This window comes from Pseudopodoces humilis, chromosome 19, assembly GCF_049639895.1.
Source record: "Pseudopodoces humilis isolate 2021_Gansu_Grassland_sample_001 chromosome 19, ASM4963989v1, whole genome shotgun sequence".
Classification (NCBI taxonomy): domain Eukaryota; kingdom Metazoa; phylum Chordata; class Aves; order Passeriformes; family Paridae; genus Pseudopodoces; species Pseudopodoces humilis.
The window spans coordinates 11,835,666-11,857,710 of NC_142218.1; the positions used below are offsets into that span (position 1 = coordinate 11,835,666).

A 22,045-nucleotide genomic window follows, 5' to 3' on the forward strand; every position below is an offset into this window, starting at 1 on the left:
CCCGCCCGTGCCCCCCGCTCGCTGCTATCCCCCTTGGGTGCAGAGAGGCCGCACGACCCCCGGCAGCCGCTGCTCCTTCACCCGGTGGCGTTTCGGGGCTGACCCGGCGGCAGGAAGCACCCGCGGCTCCTCCCTGTGCCCTCCCGCTCCTCCTCCTCGCCCATGTCCATTCCAAGATGGCCGGTAAGTGGGACCGGCGGGCGGGCGGCTCAGCTGGGGCTGCCATCGTCCCTCCGAAACCAACCCCCTGGTATCTCTCTTCTGTTTTTTGTTTGTAGGGATCCCTTTGTATTTTGTGGATTTGCAGGATGACTTAGATGATTGTGAGTAACTGTTTTTTATTTTTCCGCTCCCTGTTCAGGCCCGCGCTCCCACCCCGGGGTCCTCCTGTCGCCCTCTTTCCCTCTCCGCATTTTGACCCCGGTGAGGGCGAGGGGAGGATTTTGAGGCAGTTCTGTCAGGTGAAGGTTCCTAGGGCGTTGGGACCATCCCCGCTGGTTCCAGTGGCCGCTGGGCGCAGTGTCAACAGCAGTTCCGGCAGCGCTCGAGCCTGGGAAAGGCTTACGGGGGGATGAGGGGATCGGCCCCGCTCCTGTTGTCGGTGGGAATTAGGATAATTAGATTGCTCAGGTGCGGTGAAACTTTGCAAAGCTGTAGAGGCTGTGAGGACGCGTGTTCAGCTGCTCCTGCATCCCGGGGATGTGCTGCGAGTGCATCTCGGGATGAAGGGAAGATTGCCGTGTGTGCTCCGGTTGGATCGCACAAACCGGGTGAGTTTGGGTTGAGTACTGTGCCCCGGTTCCAGAGCAATGAACAGCTCCATCACACACCGATGTAGTCCAGGACTGTGTTCCAGGGGAGCTGGATACCTGTCAGACCTGAACCAGCCTGGTAAACGCTGTGATTTCAGGAGTTAAAGCTTTGACGAGCAGTGATGCGAACTTCTGTTGCCTTAGAAAGTAACTCTCTCTGTGGGGTGGTTTCATTGCGTCGGATGTTGGATTGACTTTTCTACTTAAAAAGAAAAATGGTACTTGTATTCGTTTCTTGTGAGAAACTTTATTTGTTTGTCACAAGATATTTATTGTTTGATACCGCTTGGAAATGTGAAACAGGTGGACCCATCCTGCCCACCTTCCCAGCTGATCATGAGAAAGCTGATTTAGGAGGAAGGTGTTCCTCGGGAACACCAGGGGAAATATTGGAATACAACTGGGATCTACGGTCCTTCATTTGGAAGATGTGCAGGGATCATTTCCTCTGTGGGAGGAGCTGATTCTGTGGAATTCTATTAGTTGTTGTTCTCAGTCTTTGAGATTTCTGCTTTTCCCTAGTAGGTAGCAGCATGTAAAGTGTGAGAAGCAGAAACAAATGCAGACTTCATAGTAGCTTTCTTACAGCCTTGGACCATCCCTGGAAGAGTTTGTTTTCCATTAGAGTTCACTCCTTGGCTGGTCTGTTTAGACTGTAGCAGATTAGCCTGCTAAATTGATTAAGAAGCTTAATGCTTGTAAGGCAAAACTCGAGTAAATAAAAATGTCCAGATAAAAACAGTTTTGCCATAAGTGGTAATTCATAAAAGAAGCTAACCATTTCAGGATGAGCATGTAAATAAATGAACCTTTTAGAGCTTTATTAAAAACCAATTCTGTGACTTAAAACTATTCTTTGATTAAGTTCATTAATTTGACAATATCTTTAGAATTATGGAATCAAAAGCTCTGTTGTAGCAGAGTTCAGGTGTCCCATGACTGAGATACTGATATTGTGCTAATGCAGAGGTTAGCAAAGAGTTCAGGATGTGTTTTAGGAAAGCCTCAGTGAAATAAATCACTGGAATTGGAGTCTTACTTGCATAAGTAAATTGGTGAAATAGTGTCATGCACACTGAAGATCAGTTGTGTTGAAAGGGAGTCTAGGGGCTTATTCCAAATGTGGGAAAAAGCTGTCGTAAAATCTAACTAAATTCAAGTGCATATTAAAACTTGTTTCTAATAAGATAATGGATCATCTCAAATAAATAATTAGCTTATTTATGCCCTCTGTGCAATTAATAAGAAAGTATTTAAAGACTTTGTTTTTCCTTCTACAAACACCAGGAAGGAAAATAACCTTGAACTGATGAAACTGTTCTGCTGGGTGCTGGTATTTACTGATTTGTGCTGTGAAATGTGAATAGTGGCACTGGGTGATTACATTGAATTGCTCCACTAGGTCCTGTGACCCTGAGTTTCTCATAACTCTTAACAGCTTTTGAGCACAGTGAACTCAAGTTCAGCTCTGAATACTGTCACATTTATTTCTGCTTATAGGTGAACAGATTTCAAGCTCACTTGTTTGCTCTAGTTAGAGGGAAAAATACTGAATATTAGATGTTCCTGGGAAAGAACGTTAGATAAGAAATACTAGTTCATCATTTGTGATTTACTTTATAGTACTTGGTGTATTCTAAAACTTGTGAGTACCCGTGGTGTCCTATTTTATGGAAAAAGAAAACTAAAATTTTTGAGAGAATACAAAATGGATTCTGCCATGATTATTCCTTACTTATGTGTAGTGAGATTGTGTGGAAAAAATTTCAGGTATTTAACTCTCAATCCTGAGCATAAGTAATGGTGCTCTGTTTTCTCTCTGCTCTTAGAAACACTGGTGTATGCTTAAGTACTTTAAATGAATTATGGAGCTACTCCATGCAGTAAAATTAAACAAGTACATCATGTTTACAAAATTAGTCCCAGGTGTGGTATTGTAGTCAAAGTTAGAACTGGGATTTATTTCATTGTCATTTGAATTGGTAGGAATCCTGAACTATTTGAAGTGAACCAAGAGCTTTAATTGTTAGTGTTTCTAATTAGGGACAGGTGGGAGCTAGGTAAAGCTAATGACAAGTATATTGATTGTAATCAGTCTTTCTTTATGTAACAGGTGACTAACCTCAAAAATCAGCTACTGAGTGTCTGGTCTGTGTGGAATTTCAACTATATATGTATTATAATTGCATAGGCATAAGGATTCCCAGAGTTTGGGTATGGAGAGTTTGTTGCAACCTCAGAAGGGAAATCTGCAATCCTATAGACGCTGTGTAACTTCCCCTGAGCTGCCAGGGATACAACAAGTTTCCCTTGAAGCAGCAAATCTGGATTGTTCCCTCTTCGGATGCTTTGACTGGGGGCAAGTCCTAGAACAGATTGATCCCAGACAGAGCTGGGCTCTGTAAATTGTTTACACTTGTACAGATAAATGTTTTGAACCTGACAGACCCTTCTGTAAGGAGCAGCCATGAGAAATAATAATGACAGTGGAGGGGAAATGAGGGTGTCAGTGCAATACGTCATTGTTCTAAAAAGCCAGGAACAATTAGCATCTGTTTCCTATTGTGTGGCTGTGGGTTCACTTGTAGTATCTGTGTGCACATTTGAAATTTCAACATTTAATCTAATCCCACAGTTCTACTTTGTTTGAAATCCATTGAACTTGTTGTGCATGTTGTCTGCAAGAAGAGCAGAATTTGGAACTTCTGTAGTATTATAACTCACCTGGGTTCCTTGGAGACTTTAAACCAACCTGCTTTTTTTTCCACCTGAAGACGCAGGTATAGCATTTTTCTCCAAGCATGTACAGATGATTTCCTCTTTTACTGAGCTGTATTTCTGAGAGTGTTTTGACTTGTGCTGAATAATTGGAAAACAGAGTTTTATATAGGAAATGTTGGAAAAAACATGAGGCTTGGAACAGAGGGGTTTTTTTAACATATGAAGTGATTTATAACGGGTATTAATGGAGTTTAGACCAAAGCAGTGGCTTATTGTCTTCAGTGGTTGTCACTGTCAGCACATGTGGTGGTTTGTGAGATATTCATGCATGTGAGAAGCTGTGTTGGCAGAATTTGCATTTACTTAAGCGTGATCCCAGTTGCTCTATTTGTGTGAAAGAGGTGTGCCTGGCTCTAGGAGTGCTTGGGACACCTGTAAACCCAGAGCAGCAATATTAACTACTCCTATGCAACCCTTTCCGTGGAGTTCCTATATCCAGTGCTTAAATAAGAGCATTTATGTGAAAGATTTGTGTTGCAGGCACATTGTTTCACTTGGTTGTAGGAGTGAAGGATTAAGATTAGTTTGGCAACAAAGTTCTCCCATTCCCTTTCTTTTTCACTGTCATACCTCCTGCCTGTGGTCTGTAATGGTGACTGTTAGACTTGGTAAGGCAAATTGTAACAGTTGATGTGGTAATATTTGGGTAAAAATCTGAAGCTGTGAATACTAAAAAGGTTCAGAGTTGAGAGGGTTCACACAGAAAAGTCCATAGTTAATAGATGCAGTAGGGAGCTCCCAGCATCTTCCCAAGTACCATGAAATTGAAGTTTTTCCCCAAGTTATCTGTTTGATTTAGGTATGTGGGACCCAGTACCTACAGTGAGAAAAATGCACATTTTTAAATGGAACTTTAAAACAGACATAAGAATTTTCTGTTTTAAGGCAATATAGTTTGAAATTTGCTATGATTGTTAAAATTACAGTTTCTTCTAATGGGACTGACTTTCTTTTTGAATGTGTTGGTCAGTTTGTGATGTGTGATTGTGTCAGCTAAGTCCTCTTAACTCTGCATGTGGATCCTCCACTGAAAGGGCAAAGTAAAGCATGTTTAAAGCCAAAGATTTTGAAAATTTAGTTAAATTTTGAAGCTTGAATTATTTACAAATCTGTATGCAAGTGTTGCACTCAACTTCATTAGATACAGTTTAAGATGATTTTGTAAACTGTTTCCAGTGATGTGCAGTTACTTTTCTTTTAAAGAAATAGCTACTGGTTTCTTGTATTCTATATTGTAACATCTCTTGCTGACTCCTGGATTTATTTTTTCTTTTTTTTTGGCATTACTTTTCATGTCTTTCAAGTTGGCTTTGAAGATTATGGACCAGACTGTGATAGCATGAGGATAACAGCATTCTTGGATATTCCTGGACAGGATAACTTAACTCCACTGGCTCGTCTAGAGAAATATGCCTTCAGTGATAATGTATTTAACAGGTAAGGGCAGAGCAGGCACACTTGCTGGTACCCGAGTCTGAGCGCAGTGTGGGTGTTAAAATGTTGCTGTGTCTTTCATTGTTCTTCCAAATACGTGCCTGATGTTATTTCTACTTGAATAATTTGTGAAACACTTCCATGGAAAGAGATTTTCATTCTTGGTTATCTAAACAAGATCTCTTGATTCCATTTTTGGTTTTTTGGTATGTCAAATGTTCAGAGAAGAGCTTGGTCTGTTTTATCTGTGCTATTTACACTTGATAAGTTCCCCTTGCATCCCATCTAAGTGTCATTGGCTGGATATTAAGGCAATAATTGCGTTCACTCCACAGGCAAATTATTGCCAGGGGTCTTCTGGATGTCTTTCGAGATTTCAGTAACAATGAAGAAGACTTTCTGACAGTAATGGAAATAGTGGTCAGGCTCTCTGAAGATGCAGGTTTGAAAGTTTACTTTTGTTTGTTTTTTAATTTACGTAAGTTATTTTATGTAAATTGCAACATAGGAAGTACTGACTTCCGATTTTGAGAAGGCAATGAATGAGCTAAGGAAGCTGAATCATCTAGCAGGAAGATCTGTCAATGAAAACATTCATTTTTATATCTGTTTTTGGAATATTTTGTATGTTAAATGAAAGGCCTATTCTTAGTATAGGGCCTGAAGCAACATTTTTCAATAAGTTTGTTACATTTGATTTGTTTTATCTGGTGTAAGTGGCATGGAGCAGTTGTGTGTTTTAATAGTTCTTGTGCATATAATTCAAGGTGACTGGGTTTTCCATCTTGTTATCTCATTTAATGGGATTGATTTGGGAACTGATCCCAAATCTCTGAACTGTGATGATGTATTCAAGGCTACTCTGTTTTATTCAGTTCTCCTTTAAGAATAGGCAATCTCAGTGATGCTATTTCTATGTTTTGTTTATTTTAATTTTTCTCTGTTGTGAAAACATAAAGAAAAATGCCACTTTTTTTCCTTGAGGTACCTGATCTTCATTTAATATTTACCAATGTACTTGAACTTTTTATTTACAGAGCCAACTGTTCGCACAGAGCTGATGGAACAGATACCTCCTATTGCCATTTTTCTACAAGAAAGTCGACCAAAATTCCCAACAGCATTTTTTGAATACCTTATGCCCATAGTAGTGAGGTACCTCACAGATGTTAACAATCAGGTAGGAAAAACAGACAACAAGAGTTGAATCCTTGGAAAATTCTGTGTGGTTCAGTGAATTTAAGGCATGAGGAAGAGAAGAAATTCTTGCTTGATATCTGGCTTTTATGTAGTGCTCTGTGTTTATTCAGCGTATTGCTCTAGGGAGGTCTGGGTTTTTTGGGTTTTTTTTGTTTGTTTTGTTTTTAATATTTCCCTCAGCAGATAATAGGAACTTCAGGATTTGCCTGACAGTACATGGACAGAATCTGTTACAGGAGTCATGACTTGCAGATCCTGTCTTCTACTTCATCTTTTGTCTTATTTTTAGAATGTAAAATGTCTTCTAATGATTATGGTAAACTTTAGTATTTATTATTAATTCCTTATGATAATAAAAGTAATAAGTTTTTAATATATTTAAGTAAATAAAGACTGGATTTGGTTTTTTTTTTGGCTTGTACCTGTGTGTCCATTCAAAGGATAGAAAGTTTTGTGGTTCTGGTGTCTGTAAATGTTGTTCTTATAGTGACAGACTGGTTTTGTGTGTTTGTTTATAGGTCAGAAAGGCAGGCCAGGAAGCACTGCTGATACTGCTGGAGCAAGACCTTGTGGCTCAGAGTGACATTGAAAATAAGGTGTGTCCAATTCTGCTGGACCTCTCTGCTCCTGACAGTGATGATGAGTACAAGGTGGAAGCTGTCAATGTAAGTTGATAACATTAATTTGTAATGGTGGTTAAGATGAGGTCCAGGAATAGAGTTGACATTAAATAAAGTAAGCCAAACTTTTTGTGTTTATTCATTAAGATATTTGGATTTTTACTTACTTTACTTTTTAAACAAGTCTTTAATTTTTATTCTGAATTTTTGAAAATACCAGATTTAAAAAGACAGCATCTTTATACTTCAGGATGCTGAATGATGTCAAAATAGTAGCTGAATAGCTTTAAAATACAACTGGTCCTTGGAAGCCTTTTAAAAAATTCTTGTTAGGATTGTTACATTCCCCAGAGTGTTCTTTACATTTGCTTTACCAGGTTTCACAGTAATGTTGTAGAAATATGACCTGATCTCAGTTCTGAAGTGTTTTGAAAAAAACATTGCCTGGTGACTTTCAAGAAATCAGTTGACTCCACAAAAAAGTACTGGTGTGTAATTACATTTCAGCATGGATATCTGACACTTGACCTGTAAAATATTTTACCAGCTAGATTTTCCTCTTCCTTGTTTGGGAGTTGGGAATTGCTTAGGCAATTTTCCAGGATGACATCTGAGCACCAGATGCCTTTTAGGAGTTTGAAAATTTGTAGGAAAGTCCTTGAATGGTCTCTTCCTTAGTTCTTATTTAGCATTCTATTACAAAGGCAAGCATTTATTCCTAGAAAGGAATAAAACTTATTTTTGTGAAGGTAGAAAGCTTCAATATTTTTTTAAAAATAAAAGCAGGAAGATGAGGACTGTAATGTGATGATGTTCGTGTAAGCATTAAACCCCTGGTGCATGAGAGCCTCTTGCTTTCTCTTCTTGCAAATACAAGAATTACAGCAACTTCTCCCAGAAAGTGGGAGCTGAGAGGAAGCATACAACCCAAAGCAGAAACATGGTTTGTGTTGGTAGTGGAAACTTATGGTTCCTCAGAGAAAGCTGAATTAATGAGCTTGTTACTAACTTCCTTTAATTAGATGCTGTTAACTCCTAAAATTCCTGGGCATCATTCCTGTAAAGTGTGCATTGGCTCACATAAATAACTGGTTGTTCTTGCACCCCCTTTTTTTGTCTCCTGATGTATGGCGAACTTCAATTTTATTGTGGTATCTGAGCCTACATATCTGTGCATGTTTTTAAGTATCTGAACTGTTAAAGCCCAATGCCTTACTTGCATGCTGAAGCTTGGGATATTTCCCATATGCTTGAAGAGTGTGGTTTTTATGAGGTCCACTTATGGAACTTTTGTCTTCTCCATAAAAAGTGCCAATGTTTGCCACATTGCAAACACCTTGAAAACAAATCTACTAACAGAAGACTATTTAACCAGATAAAAAAGACAAGGAATTAAATGCAGAAATATTATGTTCTAGCATAGAATGATTTAAAGTAAAGCTGTGTTTGTGCTTTACATAAAACAGGTGTATGGAAATACAAATAATGTGTAACAGTTTCTTCAATTTGATTGTAACCACTATCTTGCTCTCTGAGGTAATTTTCAGGAGGAATATTTGGCTGTGCTTACAAGCTTTATAATTTTCTTCTCCTTACACATGTTCCTTTCCTGATTTTCAGATAATCTGCAAAATGGCTTCTATGTTGAGCAGAACAACAGTTGAGCACATGCTGCTTCCTCGTTTCTGTGAACTGTGCAGTGATGGGAAATTGTTTCAAGTCCGAAAGGTTGGTGTGTGTCCAACCCTAAACCACCTGAAAATGAATTGGTACATTGCTGTTCAAATGCCTTCCTGTATAATTTATAATTTTAGCTGATGAACTTTCAAAGCATCTGGAAGAGAAGTTTTGATTTATTGACATGGTTCTAGTTTCTGTTGTTCAGTAAAGAAACAAATAACAGACTTTGGCCAGCAGATCAGGTCCAGTAGTTAAATTGGTCTTGTACATTTAATAGTTTTGCACAACTTTTTTTTTTAAAGTTGCTGTGCTGGGTTATAGGATGGAAGCAACTTTTATAATTTCTAGCATCTTATTTCAAAATTCAAAAGTAATAGACATTTGAGACATCCTTTCTTTAAAAAAAAAATCTGTTATTATTGAAAGGAGAAATCCCCAAAGTGTAAGACTTACTTTAATTTGTGTTTGAGTACAAAAGGAAACTTGTAGCACAAGAAGTATTAAAATATTTGGGTAGACTTAGGGGTCATGCTGAGCTTCAGCTTGGTCTGCAACATAAGCTGCACTTGCTGGAATTTGAGCTGCTTTTATTGCCTTCTAAATAAGCACAGAGAATGACTGAAAGGTGTATTAACACAGCTCTATCCTAAATGATTTCAGATTTTGCCAGCATGAAGGGATGTCCCTTTTGCCTTAATTAGAGCTTCTGTAATGGCCTGTAAATGGCATGAATTTGAGACCTTGATTAAACTTTGCTTCAGCAAAGCACTTAAGCCACCTTGAGCCAGGGTAGTGCTGTCAGTACACCTAAGTCCTGACCCTGGTATCATGTTCTGGCCCGCTTTGGGTTTGACAGCTGCTGCTCAAAGTGATTTAAACTTTCATGTGGGCTTATTGTCCCTTCTGGTGGTTACTGGAGCAGATGATGCTCCTCATGCAGAAACCTTTATTACTATTGATCCCAGAGGCATGTGGTGTATGGACACTTGCTCCAATGAGTCTTTGTTTGGATGAGTTAATATTACATGATGCAGTTACAGAGCTGAAATTGGAAGAGTCAAAACATGTGCAGTTGTTTGATGGGATAAATAATGCATGGTGGAGTTGATAATCAAACTAATGCCCTTGAAAGAGACACAGTGTTATTAATGACTTTTTATTTCCTAGATTTGTGCAGCTAATTTTGGTGACATTTGTAATGCAGTTGGGCAAGAAGCCACAGAAAGACTGCTGGTATGTAAAAATGAAATCAATTTGCAAGACCTGTATTTCTCAGTTCAGAAAGTTTAATAATGAGTTCCTTTATTGTCTTTCCTATAAATTAATCAGTGTGCATGCATTTTCTAATTGACTTGGCTAAGGCCTTGATTGCAATTACACAGCAAAACTGGCAATTAAGAGAAATGCAAAGTTCTTGTTTTGCAAAACATGTTTTAAAATGTAATTGACAGCAGATATATATATACACAGTTATATTTTTATGTATCTACACACACTGTAGAGTTACCACTTTTATTTTTCCCTGAACTAGATGATCATTCAGTGATCGTCAATTCAATTATAATTTTGTAGGCCATTAATAGTTCTTTCTATTATTTCTCATTGCAAATAGTTGTACACACATTCTTAATGGAGTGAGAGACAGATTTTTTTTTTTCTAATTAATATAACTAGCATATGCATTTAACCTGTCCCTGTTTGTTCTGTTCTTTACTTATTTTATGCTCTCTTGAGTTTTCATTGTCTCTAGTTTTCAAACAAATACTTTGATACTGCTTTGTTCAGTCTTTAATTAGTTTTGGATTGGCTTATTTTTGGCAGATTCCCAAGTTCTTTGAGCTGTGTTCTGATAGTGTGTGGGGAATGAGGAAGGCTTGTGCTGAATGCTTTATGGCAGTGTCTTACACTACGTCCCCAGAAGTTCGCAGGAGCAAACTGTCCCCACTGTTCATCAGCCTGATCAGTGACACTTGCAGATGGGTGAGTAATTCCCTCTGGAATTGATGCATCCTCCCAGGCAGATCCTAAACAAATAATGGGGAAATTCAGTAGAGCTCTGAAGTGCATTTGCTGAGATCAGAGCTTAATGTGCTCAAAAGTAATTTCCTCTAATGAGATAGTGTCTTATTTTTCCTCTCTCTCAACAGTTTAGAAGTGTAAATACTCTTCTGAGAAAAGGTTGCTTGTGTTAAGCAGATGAATTGAGGTACAGATGTCCTTCAAATTTATAACTTCCAAAAGATTTCTGTACAATGATTGTAGATACAGGCTTAGGTGTATGACCCTTTGCTTAAGTGTCACATATTTGGTAATTGGTTATATTTGGTATTAAATTAAGCTTGTTGTGTTAAGAACCAATTGGTTCTTACTGAAAATTGTACCACATTTAGATTTTTCAACTCTGTGAGAGCTGCATGAAGCCTGACTGTTGCTCTTACACTATCACAGGTTCGTCAGGCTGCTTTTCAGTCTCTTGGCCCATTCATTTCTACCTTTGCAAACCCTTCAAGTGCTGGTCTTTACATTCGAGAAGATGGGACACTGAGTATCCGACCATCAGCACAAGATGTGAATTCAAATTCCTGTCAGCCAAGTAACAATATCACTGTGATGTCTTCCAGTGCAAATGCTGCATTGTCCAGGTAAATCCTGGGAAAGGTGTGTTGTAGTGGAAGGGGTTAAAAGAAAGGAATTGTTTTTGTTGCTTGTCGAGGCTAAAAATGTTCATTTGAGAATATTTGAGTTCCAGAAAAGGTCTGAAGAGTGAGGTCACACATTTCAGTGTAACCACATTATTGAAAAAATTACTTTGGCTTCACTGGAGGGGAAAACTGGTGAAATAAAGCATAGTCTTAACACAAATTTTGTCTTTCTTTAGAGAGAAGTTTCTGTTGTTGCTGCTGCCTTTTATGAAGCATTTCACTGAAAACCTCTTGTTACAGAGTACTTAAAGTTTACTTTCAATAACTTTATTTCCAGCTCAGAACAACCAATGGAAATCAAACCGGAATCATCAACTGAGGAGACTTCAGCAGAAGTTCATACAAAGCTCTCTGAGGACCTAAATAAAGATCCACGGGAAGAAAGTTCAGATTGTTGTGCCAGCCCTGGGGAAGAATCCTCTCGCTTGTGTCAGGGTGACAAAGCTGCTGCTGGTGTCACTGAAGCCACGAAGGAGAGCAGTTTTCCAGAACTGAGCTCAAGGCTGCCGTCTGCCGAGGATGTGTTTAACACGTTCCTGTACTGGCGCCCTCCTCTGCCCGACATAAGTCAGGACCTGGAGCTGCTGCAGTTCAAAGCTGAGAAGCACAACGACGCCTGCTCTGTGCCATGTAATAACTGTGTTGCTAGCAGTGAAATAAAAAAGGTTCTAGAAAGCTTACAGGAGCACATAGATGATCCAGATGTTCAAGGTGAGGCTCTGTGACAGTAAAATTGCGTTTTCTCTGAGAAGGTTTTCTGGCCCTTACAAAACATTTGCCTGCATTTTAATTGGCTTGGGATTCATAGGGTGATGAACCTACCTTGAGTAGTAAATTGTAGTAGAAAGTTATGCAACAGCTTTCTTCATAAGACCTGAGTTATTTCTAGAGCAGTTGGGAAAATGTTCCTGGCTTCTGTTTGCATGAAAAACGAATTGATCCAACTACAGAAGGGAAAGCAGCTGTGGGTTTAGTGACAGCTAATGGACTGACTGAGAATGGCCCTAATTTCAAGTTCTCTCTCCTTAACCACCTGAAACAGGCCCTTTGTTGAAAGCATTGGAAGGATATTGGCCTGACAGTGGGATCTGTTTCATGGACCAGATCCCTCTTGTCATCTATAGTCAGCTCAGTTTCTTGTCACCAAGTCTCTTGAGTGCCCTGTAGTAAAAGCCCTTTTCTTTCCAAGAGCGAATGTTTGCTAATACAGCATTATCTGTGCAGCTCATACTGGGCTATCTTTTATCTTTTCAGATGAGTTAATTACAAGTTTAGTGCCTTTAAATGCAGAAAGGAAACTAAATAACCATCTTTTGCTTTACAGCTCAGGTCCAAGTGTTGTCTGCTGCTCTCAGAGCTGCTCAGTTTGATTCTGTTGGTGACTGTGAGACCAAAAAAATGGATGAAAGTAGTGACAATCTTCAGAACAAAATGATTTTGGATGAAACAGCTATTTCAGATGCTGCCTGCAACCAGGTGCAGGGGGACACTCTTTCATCCCCTTCCTCCCAGGATGACATCAGTGACCAGTCAAGCACCAGCGTGCTGAAAAGTATGGTAAGTACACATTGTGCTCCATGTTTGAGCTGTGTGGGGTTGTATAGTCCCTGGCACAACTGACCTACTTTTGATCCAAAGCCTTTGAACATTACCAGACCACAGCTATCATGTTCTACTTACTCTAATCAAAAAAAGAAAAGCCATTAAGGGTTATCATTTCTGTTTGCACCCAAATGACCCAGGACTTAAAGTTTTGCAGTCGTCTTGTACATTTTTTTTTCTGACTAAATTCTGTTGAATATAAGTTAATTTCAAGAATAAACACTATTTAAAAGTAACCATCCAAAATGTGTATGAATGTTGGGTTTGTGATGTTAGATTGCTTTCTTTAGAAGTAAATCTTAACTACTGCTGCCCTTGTTGCTGCTACAGTCTCTGTTTGCCTCCGTGTGCAACTGTTGTCTTTTTGTACTTGCATAAACACACTGAACAAGGCTCTGCCTGTGCAAGGCTTTGCCTGTGCAGGGCTGTTCTGAATCTGAGCTCCATTGTTCTGCACTGTGATGCTTTGAAATAGCCCAAACAGCACCAAGTATCCTTCGTTTCACTACCTGGTACCTCATTTTACAGGACTCGGAGGAGCAACACAGAGGAACCAGTGTATTTTTGAGGAAAGAGCAAGAAAATAATCCACCATTTGAAGATGACAAGTCAAAATTACAGGTGATTAAATGGCATCTAAAGGATTTAGTGGAGTACTGGATACAGTTCATCTCACCCTTAATGCAGTGACACCTTCTGTAATGGATCAATTGCGGGAATGTGAGGGAATGCTCCAGAATTCAAGGAGAACCCTGTTTTAAATGAGAAAATTAGGAACATTGTTGCCTTTTTGGTGCCTTAGAGGTGACCTGTGCAACTAAGGTAGGCACTGACTGTCGTGTTCTGTCACTGATTTACTCTGGCATCAGCAGAGAAGGAATTTTCAGCTTGATTTTCAGGTTGATGCAAGGTGTTGATAAAGCCATAATGAGTGTTCATTGCTGACTGTTATATCCTCATGAGAGGACAAATAACCATTGGAGTAATTTACCCTTGGTGAGGTTAACACACCCAAGGGGTGTCTTGTCTCTTGTGTTTTTGTGCTGACTGGTGGGTAGAACTGAAGCAGAGCAGCTGGATTTTCTTTCTGCACTTAAATTGAAGTTTGTTGTCTGTAGGACATCATCCCTCAGCCTTTACTGGACCAGTACCTGTCCATGACTGACCCTGCTCGGGCCCAGACTGTTGACACTGAGATTGCCAAGCACTGCGCCTACAGCCTGCCCGGGGTGGCCCTGACTCTGGGCAGGCAGAACTGGCACTGCCTCAAGGACACCTATGAGACACTGGCTTCAGATGTACAGGTAAGAAAAGAAAGGTTTGTTACAAAAAATCAGAATTTTCAGGAGGAGATTTTTTTCTTCAGTTTGTACTGTAGTTATAAGATCACATACAGAGGAATTTCATACAGAGGAATAAATGTGCACTAAAAACATAAAATTCCAGATTTCAATCAGATACGATTAACACTTTCTGCTAGCCCTGTTTGTCCTGCTGTCTCAATCCTCACACGGGGTAGTTCAACAGCTTGTTTATTTTAGCCATGGTGCCCCATATAGTTCCCTTGCTGGCCTGTTTGCAGTGGAAGGTGCGGCGCACTCTGGCTTTCTCCATCCACGAGCTGGCTGTGATCCTGGGGGATCAGTTGACAGCTGCTGATCTGGTGCCAATTTTCAATGGGTTCTTGAAAGACCTGGATGAAGTGCGTATTGGTGTCCTCAAACATCTGTATGACTTTCTGAAGGTAGGAAAATGTACTAAATTTCTCAACATAACATTTTTTCTGACTCCATTATATAAAGAGATTTTGAATGAGCTGTGCATGTCTATCTAATGAATGTTTAGTTTTTTGCAATGCTACCATTATGTGTGTGTGCCTCTATTCCTTCTTTTAATGTGCCTCACTGCTCTTTTCTCTCATATCCCAACAAAATACCAAGCTGAAAACCCTTTGTAAATGTGGTTGTAAATGCTGCTGCCTGTTGTAAACTGGGAAAGTTAGCCCAGTAGCAATTTGTGTTTGGGGCTGGGATAGAAGAGAGTAGATCCTGGTGGGTTGCTGTGGAATACACTCAGATCCTCAGCTTTTGGTAACTCACTCACATGCCGACAGATGGTGCTTTGCGTGTTGCTAAAGGGATGAGTTCTCGTACTTTGGATGTCACTTGTGTGTGTCCAGGCACTCAGCTGACTGTGCACAGTTTTTAGGAAGCACCTTATCATTGGTCACTTGCTTTCAAGTAGGAAAAGGCACATAGGTGTGATTAGTGACACACCAGAGTACTGCAAGTTTAAAGTTTTATCAGGTTTATACCAGTAATGTTTTTCCTTTAGCTACTTCATGCAGACAAAAGGCGAGAGTATCTTTACCAGCTGCAAGAATTTGTGGTGACTGATAACAGCAGGAACTGGAGGTTTCGTTACGAGCTGGCAGAGTATGTAATTTTGTTAACTTCTGATTTTTAACCTGTATTACTAACTTGGAAATAAGTAATTACATTCAGAAGTTAGCACATATCAATTAGGAGCTACAATCCTTCTTTAGGAAGGAAAAAGCCACTGGCTGTTAGGGTTGTTTGGGGGGAGTCAAGGGCATTTGGGGTTTTTGGGTTTTTTATTTTTCACAAGTTGTGTTGTATGTGTGACTGAAACTTAAATGTCTGTGATTTTTCTGAAATGGAGATCTGGTTCACTTGCAGCTGATGAAACATGACAATCTGATAGATACTATTCAGTGAGAATTTATTAGTTCAAGGCTCCCTTGCAAAAATTAATGAAACATGTAAAAACGAATTTTTTTAATGTGTAGAAAAGAAAAAACAGTTTTTTTAAAAAGTTCATTCTTTTGATACTTCTATAAGACTGGGTATATAAAAAAGGTAGATTAACATCCCACAGTTCTTTTTCTATAAACCTTGTTGATATCTGAAGCACCATTATAGTCACAGTTAGCAGATAAAGCCTGACCTTTGTGTTCATCGTGTTGCTATGTTTGGGCTGTTGAGGCCTTGTTCTCCCTTTGTAGTTTGGCACAACAAACTTACAGTGGTACAGATGTTACACAGCAGCTCCCTGAGCCCTGGTGAGGAGTTGCCACTGCCTGGGCTCTGTGTGGCTGCTGGTTCTGTGCTGGTTCTGTGTCTGGAGTGTGTTCTGTGTGGTTCTGACATAGGAATTATTTTCTGAAATGTAGATTTCTACACTGAGGTAAATATTCAATTTTTGCTTTGTAAGAATGTAGAGAGTATTGGTTGGAAGCTGAAAAAAAGCTCCTCATGCTTTTATTTGTAGCTTTTGGTTATTCTTTTTGATAATGTTGATACACTGGTACATGTAGCTTGAATCAGTTTCTCTTGGCCTCCCTGATGGATTAAAGCCTCTAACAAGTGAAGAACAAACTGCTTAAGGGCTCTGTAGTAACCCTGGTGCTCCTTCCCCACCTGTAATAGCCAGTGAAGGCAGTAGGCTGGTGCTGCACTTGGTACATTTAATGATTTCCTTTGTGTTCCAGGCAGCTGATCCTGATCCTGGAGCTCTACAATCCCAATGATGTCTATGACTACTTAAGGCACATTGCACTAACTCTGTGCTCCGATAAAGTTTCAGAAGTTCGGTGGATCTCCTTCAAACTGGTAGGGGATTTAGTTCACTTCCTGGCAGGAGAGCAGGAAAATGGTCCTGGAGAGGGTACCTGAAATCACTGTGTTTTCAGACAAGTAGGGTGAATAGGAATGCTTTGATAAACACAGGACTCAATATGGAAAAAAAGTGAAATGGAAAGTTGATAAAATATTTTGAGTTGTCAGACTGCCACAGATGCTGAAATTTTTCCCTGTGGTTGTATGTGAATGAGAAATCCTTTCAAGTGAATGAAAGACAGTATATGTGATTTGGAAAACCTTCCCCCAGTTCTGGGGGAAAAAAACCACAACAAAACACAGAACAACCAACTACTGATCATTACTCAAAGTTGATTTAATTTCTTAGGAAGCCTACAAGCACAGCTGGCTACATTGAATACAGTGTCCCTTGTAGAAATCATTGTAATTGTAGAAATGAAATGATATCTTTTTAAGTCTAAGGGCTGCATGAAGTTTTATTTCTTCTGTTTGTTCCCCTCCTTTTCCCATTCCTTTGGCTCACAGGTTGTAGCAATACTACAGAAGTTCTATGCAAACAGTGCCAGTGCCCTGGGATTAAATTTCATCAATGAGCTCGTAGTGCGGTTTCGCCACTGCTCCAAGTGGGTCGGGAGACAAGCCTTTGCCTTCATTTGTCAGGTTGGAATGTTCTCTCTCTGTTTCTGTGTGTACATTAAATCTGGGGTTTTGCAGCAATGTGGGCAAAATTGAAATCTGGACTCAGAATTTTTTGGGACACTTTTGATTTGCTCAGAGTCAGTGTGGTCTCAGTGCTGGCATCTAGCTTTCCCATCCCTGTCTGGGTCTGTGCTTCCAGCTGCCACAGCTGATCCTTGCACTATCTGGTATCCCAGTGGCGAAGCCAAGACTTAGGTCCCAAATAGAGATATATTTGTTTAATCCTTGGCCATGCTAGGCTAAAGGATCACAGGAACTCTTCACACCACCAGTGGGTGCTGGATGCCAGGAACTATTTCCCTTTTTATTGCCACCACTTACCCCCTCCAAACCCAAACTGCTTACTTGGGTAGCAGTGAGGAGCAAGGGCTGAATGTTAAAAGGGAAAAGGGTGATAACAAGCAAGAGAGGCAGCATTTCCTAAAACATTCTTGAAAGAAATCCATCTGCTCTTCCTGGCCCATCTTTGGCTGAAATTCAAAATGGTGATACACAGGGTGGGGTGTTCTCCTCCAGGGCTTTTTTAACAGGCCAAATGAAGGACAAAGTGGAAAGCAGTAAAAGGAATGGCAAGTAGTGTATTTTTAACAGAAATTTTGCTTTTTCTGTTGTGTGTTTGTCTCGTAGGCTGTTGTAGAAGAGGAGTGCATGCCTGTGGACCAGTTTGTTGAACACTTACTCCCCAGCCTTCTAAGTCTTGCATCGGATCCTGTGCCAAACGTCAGGGTCCTGCTGGCCAAGGCTCTCAGGCAGACCTTGCTGGAGAAAGGTGTGGTCCTTCATTTCCTTGGGAAGATCCAACACCTCGGGAACGCTGGCTCTCCTCTGCCAGCACAGCTCTTGTAGCTCAGTCGGTGCAAGGCTGTGAAACAGAATCTCGCGCTAGGATTTAAATTCAGATTTGAGAGTACTCGAGTGGCTTTTGCAGCCTTGGAACGCGGGATGTTCGTCCCGGAAGGGCTGGAGCTGCCTCGGCCGGTGCTGCAGGTGCCGAGCGGCCCCACGCGGGGGCAGTGCGGCCTCGCGAACCGCGTTTGGAATCCAGCGTTCCTCTTAAACACCCATCTAGGTTATTCTGTGTCGCCAATGTAATTTGTGTGCTGCCCTCTGATTGTTCAGAGGAAGAAGCACAGAAATCTCCTACCTTCTTTTCAGAATAAAGTATAGAGAAGGTTTTGGAATGCATTGAACGGTAGCAGCTTCCTGAGCTTCCTGTTGCTCATTGATACATTTCTATTTAGGACTCAGCGAAAAAAGTTTATCTTAGAAGTATATAAGTACCTAATAAGATGAATCAGAAGCAGTATATTTCTCTTTCTCTGTCAGCTTCCTTAGTTTCTGTAAGGAGACTAAACTGGATAAGCTGCCCCAGATGGTTTTGGCATTCTCTGTATTTCTGCACTGCTTATGCTCTAGGGTTTGTTCCTTGGGATTTGATTAAAATTGTCTTTTTTCTTCCCTTATTCCAGCTTATTTTAAAAGTGTTGGCAATCCTCATCTAGAAGCTGCAGAAGAAACCATTCTAGCCCTGCAATCTGATAGAGATCAAGATGTGTCATTCTTTGCCACCATAAAACTGAAACAGAATAACATGGACAGTATCACCATTGAAAAACAAAACTAAGGGGTTGTTCTGTAGTGAAGGCTGAACAGCAGGACAGTTTTTCACCTTGTTTCTGTTAGTGTGAGTAATGAGGACAGATAAGGTGGGTTTTGTTACCTATTTGAGCAGAAAAGGGGGTGTTGAGAAATGTTAGTCTTCATTTCATGACCCTGTTTCATCTACAGTGTATTTGATTCCTGTGAATAATTCCTTCCTTTTGGTTTTCCCTTTGTAAATGGAAGTGATAACTCTGACCTCACCTGCACCTTTAGTATTGTCTGTGAAGTCTTACACCACACTCAGTGTTTCAGCATAATTGGAATTTACATTTCATTTTTTTAACAAAATATTTCCGTTAGTACAAGTTTGCTATAAGCTTAAAAAGGTTGCTAAATCTTAAAACATGATTATAGCAAACTTTCCTGAAGCTGTTCTTTCCTCACTTTTATTATGATCTTTGTACTGTACCACCTATTGCATTTGTTTGAAAAAAAGTGTATATATGTGAATAGTCTTGAATTGTAACAAAAAATTATGAAGAACTTAATTCTCTATCAGTGGGAAAAGCTCAAAAATTATTTCATTTTTGAAAGTAGTTACACTGCTAGAATTAAGCATGGATCATTTTTGTGTGTAATATTTTTCAAAGCACAGAGAGCTCAAGATTCTTTGTATATTGTGAGGTTTCTATTAATTTGTTCCTTCTGAGCTATGCCCTTACAGTGTTAACGAGTCATAATAGCAACATTTCTGACTGCCCTTACAGGTGTTCACAGGTCAGTTTTTGTTGCTGCTGCCTCGCCCTGGAGCAGGTAGAGTGGAGATTTCCTAAGCGGAAAATTCCTTGTTCTGCCCCAGCAAAGGTCACTTGAGTTAAGAGGTTCAATTCTGCGACAGGAGCTGGAGCTGTTCAAGGGTATTACAGAGAGTTACAGGCTTGAGTCTTTGTTTGTTTTACATGCACACCTCATTTAACCAACACCTTGTAACCTGCCCAGTGGTTAAACCCCAAACAGCTTTTCCTAAGAAACAAAGGAGCTCTAAATTCTGCAAAACCTTCAGTGCAGAAATGTTCCAGGGAAAGGTGGTGCCACAGTTTGCTCTGCAGCCTCTGTGGGTTGTAGTGCAAGGTTTGGGGCAAATACCAAATGAGACATGTAAGGTGAAATGGGATGTCTCCTGTCTGTTGGAACAGGGGCTTGGAAGAAAGAGCAGAATTGTTAGTCAGATTGAGTAACCTCAGAAAAATTGTAAAGCTTATACTTCTGCTGAACCCTATCTTCTGTTGGATCCCAAATCTGCAATAATGTGGGTCCTGGAAAAAAGAATTTTTATTTTTTTTTTATTGTGGATTGAAACTTTGTCCTGCTCAAAAACTAATGTTTAAATACTAAAGAAATGGTTTCATGTGATAACAGTTACTTTCTTTCTGAGGGCAGAGTCCTTTCTCCTCAGCAGACCTGTGTAAATACTTGTCCTTATTTCATGTTCCATAGTAAGTAGTTCACATGGGGGAAGGTTTTTACAGAAATACCTGTTTTGGTTTTGTTTGAATGTGGCTTGTCTGCAAGACAGTGAGTAGGTTCCTCAGCTGGGTTCTGTATTTTGGGAGGGCTCACTTTTATATGAGTTAAGCAGTCATGTATTATAATATGTACAGTATTTGTAACAAATTGTTTTCTTGTAAGATCACAAAATGCTCTTTGGACGTTGCAGGCAGAAATATACTACTGCTACTGCAGCAAACAGTGTAAACTCTGCAGCATTCTACATTTAATTTTTTACAGTTTTTTTTATAATTTAAAACAAATGCTTCTTCAGTACAGATTTTTTATGATTGCAATTTCTTAAGGAAAAGACACCTCAAGTTAATTTTTTCTAGTTCTAATATCTTTTTCTAATGCTGGCATTATACTGATATTTTCTAACAGTTCAGATTTTCTAAGACCTTTCTGACAAGGTTTTACTTCTGTTTTTTATTATCAGTTCATTAAATTTCTCGGCACTGAACAGATTTTTTTAAGTGTGTGTATATGTAAGTATGTCTAAAATATACTGTATATAAATTAAATACCTTGAACATTAACCCAACCCAGGTTGCTGTTTGTCAGATCACCTTCAATAGTTACCTTGACTTGCAATAATCCACTGGAAAACACAAGCTTCCGTAGGCTTTAGCATGTTTGGTTCGTGTTCAGTAGGAGTTTTTAACTAGGATGTGTGTAAAGGGTAAGCCACCAGCTATAAAAGTTCACTAAAAGGCTGAACAAAGTTCTTTGTTTTTTAACAATATTTTGGTACCTCTCTGGTTCCCAAATTCAGGTGGATTTTGAATGAGGCGATTTCGGTCAAGCGTTTAAAACCTCCTGTTACAACTCCCCAGTTGCATGTCCTAATGGGGGGCAGCGTAGTTCTGGGGTGGGATTTTTGTAGACAATGTGCAGGTCTGTTACCCAGATTTACCCTCTGCAAGTTTGTCTTTTTGGTTTAGTTTTAAACTAGAAATTGTTTCAGCATGACTAAAGGCCGCACTTTACGTCTTGTCCTAGACAAATGTATGCAATGAGTGTGTTCACGTGCAGTTCTCTGGGTTGTTTAAATTATGCAAAAATATGTATTTAAAAAGCCAGGTGGAGCAAAGTTAGGTAGTCCATCCACTTTCACAGCAGCAGAAAGAATATTACTTTTCAGTGTTTCTAGTTAAGGAACATGACAGTAACAGTAGTTGGTGCAATACTGCTGGGATGCTGTAGGGAATGATCCAGCACCTGTAATCCAAAGCATGTTGGTCATGTTGCTTAGGTTTGAGCCTCACTGGTGGCCCTGGTGGGATGAGCACGTGGCAGCTGTGTCAGTACACGGTGGTGTTTAGAACCCAGTTAAGTGGGGACACTCTGGAAGTGTCATTCATTTGTCAGAATAAAGAATCTATGTAACTTTCTATTTGTATTTATCTCAATAAATCCTGTGACTGTTTTATAAACCAACTTGTGGTAACTGATTTTTGTCATGGGTGAGATGTGATTGCATTTCTTGAATGAAATGAAATGAAACCTGTCTTGGTTGTAAACACTGTTGGCTGTCAGACCAGATCTGAATGTGGAATTCTTCATGCTGTGTAGTAAAAGAATCATTAAAATGTGCCATCAATTGCTGGACCTTCCCCTACCTGTGGGGATATGGAACTTAATGGGAAGCCTCCTTCCAGGCTCAGGCAGTGCCTGAGTTTTGTTTTGTGCTCTTGGCAGCTTCACACCATGGTTGGTCTTGTCTTACCTGTGAAATCCAGTCT

General features: G+C 39.8%; 1 protein-coding gene across 3 annotated transcripts; it reads left to right on the top strand.

The window, feature by feature from the left end:
* The first annotated feature begins 84 nt into the window (after positions 1-84).
* Positions 85-21,740, top strand: LOC102105312 (serine/threonine-protein phosphatase 4 regulatory subunit 1-like). 3 transcript variants are annotated; one of them, XM_005524847.3, is made up of 20 exons: positions 85-183; positions 279-323; positions 4,898-5,030; positions 5,363-5,469; positions 6,065-6,207; positions 6,746-6,892; positions 8,468-8,575; positions 9,695-9,760; positions 10,349-10,507; positions 10,976-11,169; positions 11,507-11,940; positions 12,554-12,786; positions 13,360-13,452; positions 13,950-14,135; positions 14,414-14,575; positions 15,166-15,266; positions 16,343-16,463; positions 16,977-17,111; positions 17,778-17,919; positions 18,620-21,740. In XM_005524847.3, exons 1-20 carry the CDS (start codon positions 177-179, stop codon positions 18,772-18,774), a joined length of 2,871 nt encoding a protein of 956 aa, XP_005524904.2. In that variant the 5' UTR covers positions 85-176; the 3' UTR covers positions 18,775-21,740. The 3 variants fall into 3 exon arrangements, with proteins under 3 accessions (XP_005524904.2, XP_014109615.2, XP_087920913.1); XM_014254140.2 differs by lacking the exon at positions 279-323 and having other exon boundaries at positions 106-183; XM_088064787.1 differs by lacking the exons at positions 85-183; positions 279-323 and adding an exon at positions 3,528-3,592.
* The last annotated feature ends 305 nt before the right edge of the window (positions 21,741-22,045 follow it).

Excerpts from the sequence above, each read along its gene's own strand:
- LOC102105312 (XM_005524847.3), top strand. Across the intron at positions 9,761-10,348 it reads AAGCCACAGAAAGACTGCTG|ATTCCCAAGTTCTTTGAGCT; the intron begins GTATGTAAAAAT and ends TATTTTTGGCAG. Across the intron at positions 14,576-15,165 it reads ATCTGTATGACTTTCTGAAG|CTACTTCATGCAGACAAAAG; the intron begins GTAGGAAAATGT and ends TTTTTCCTTTAG.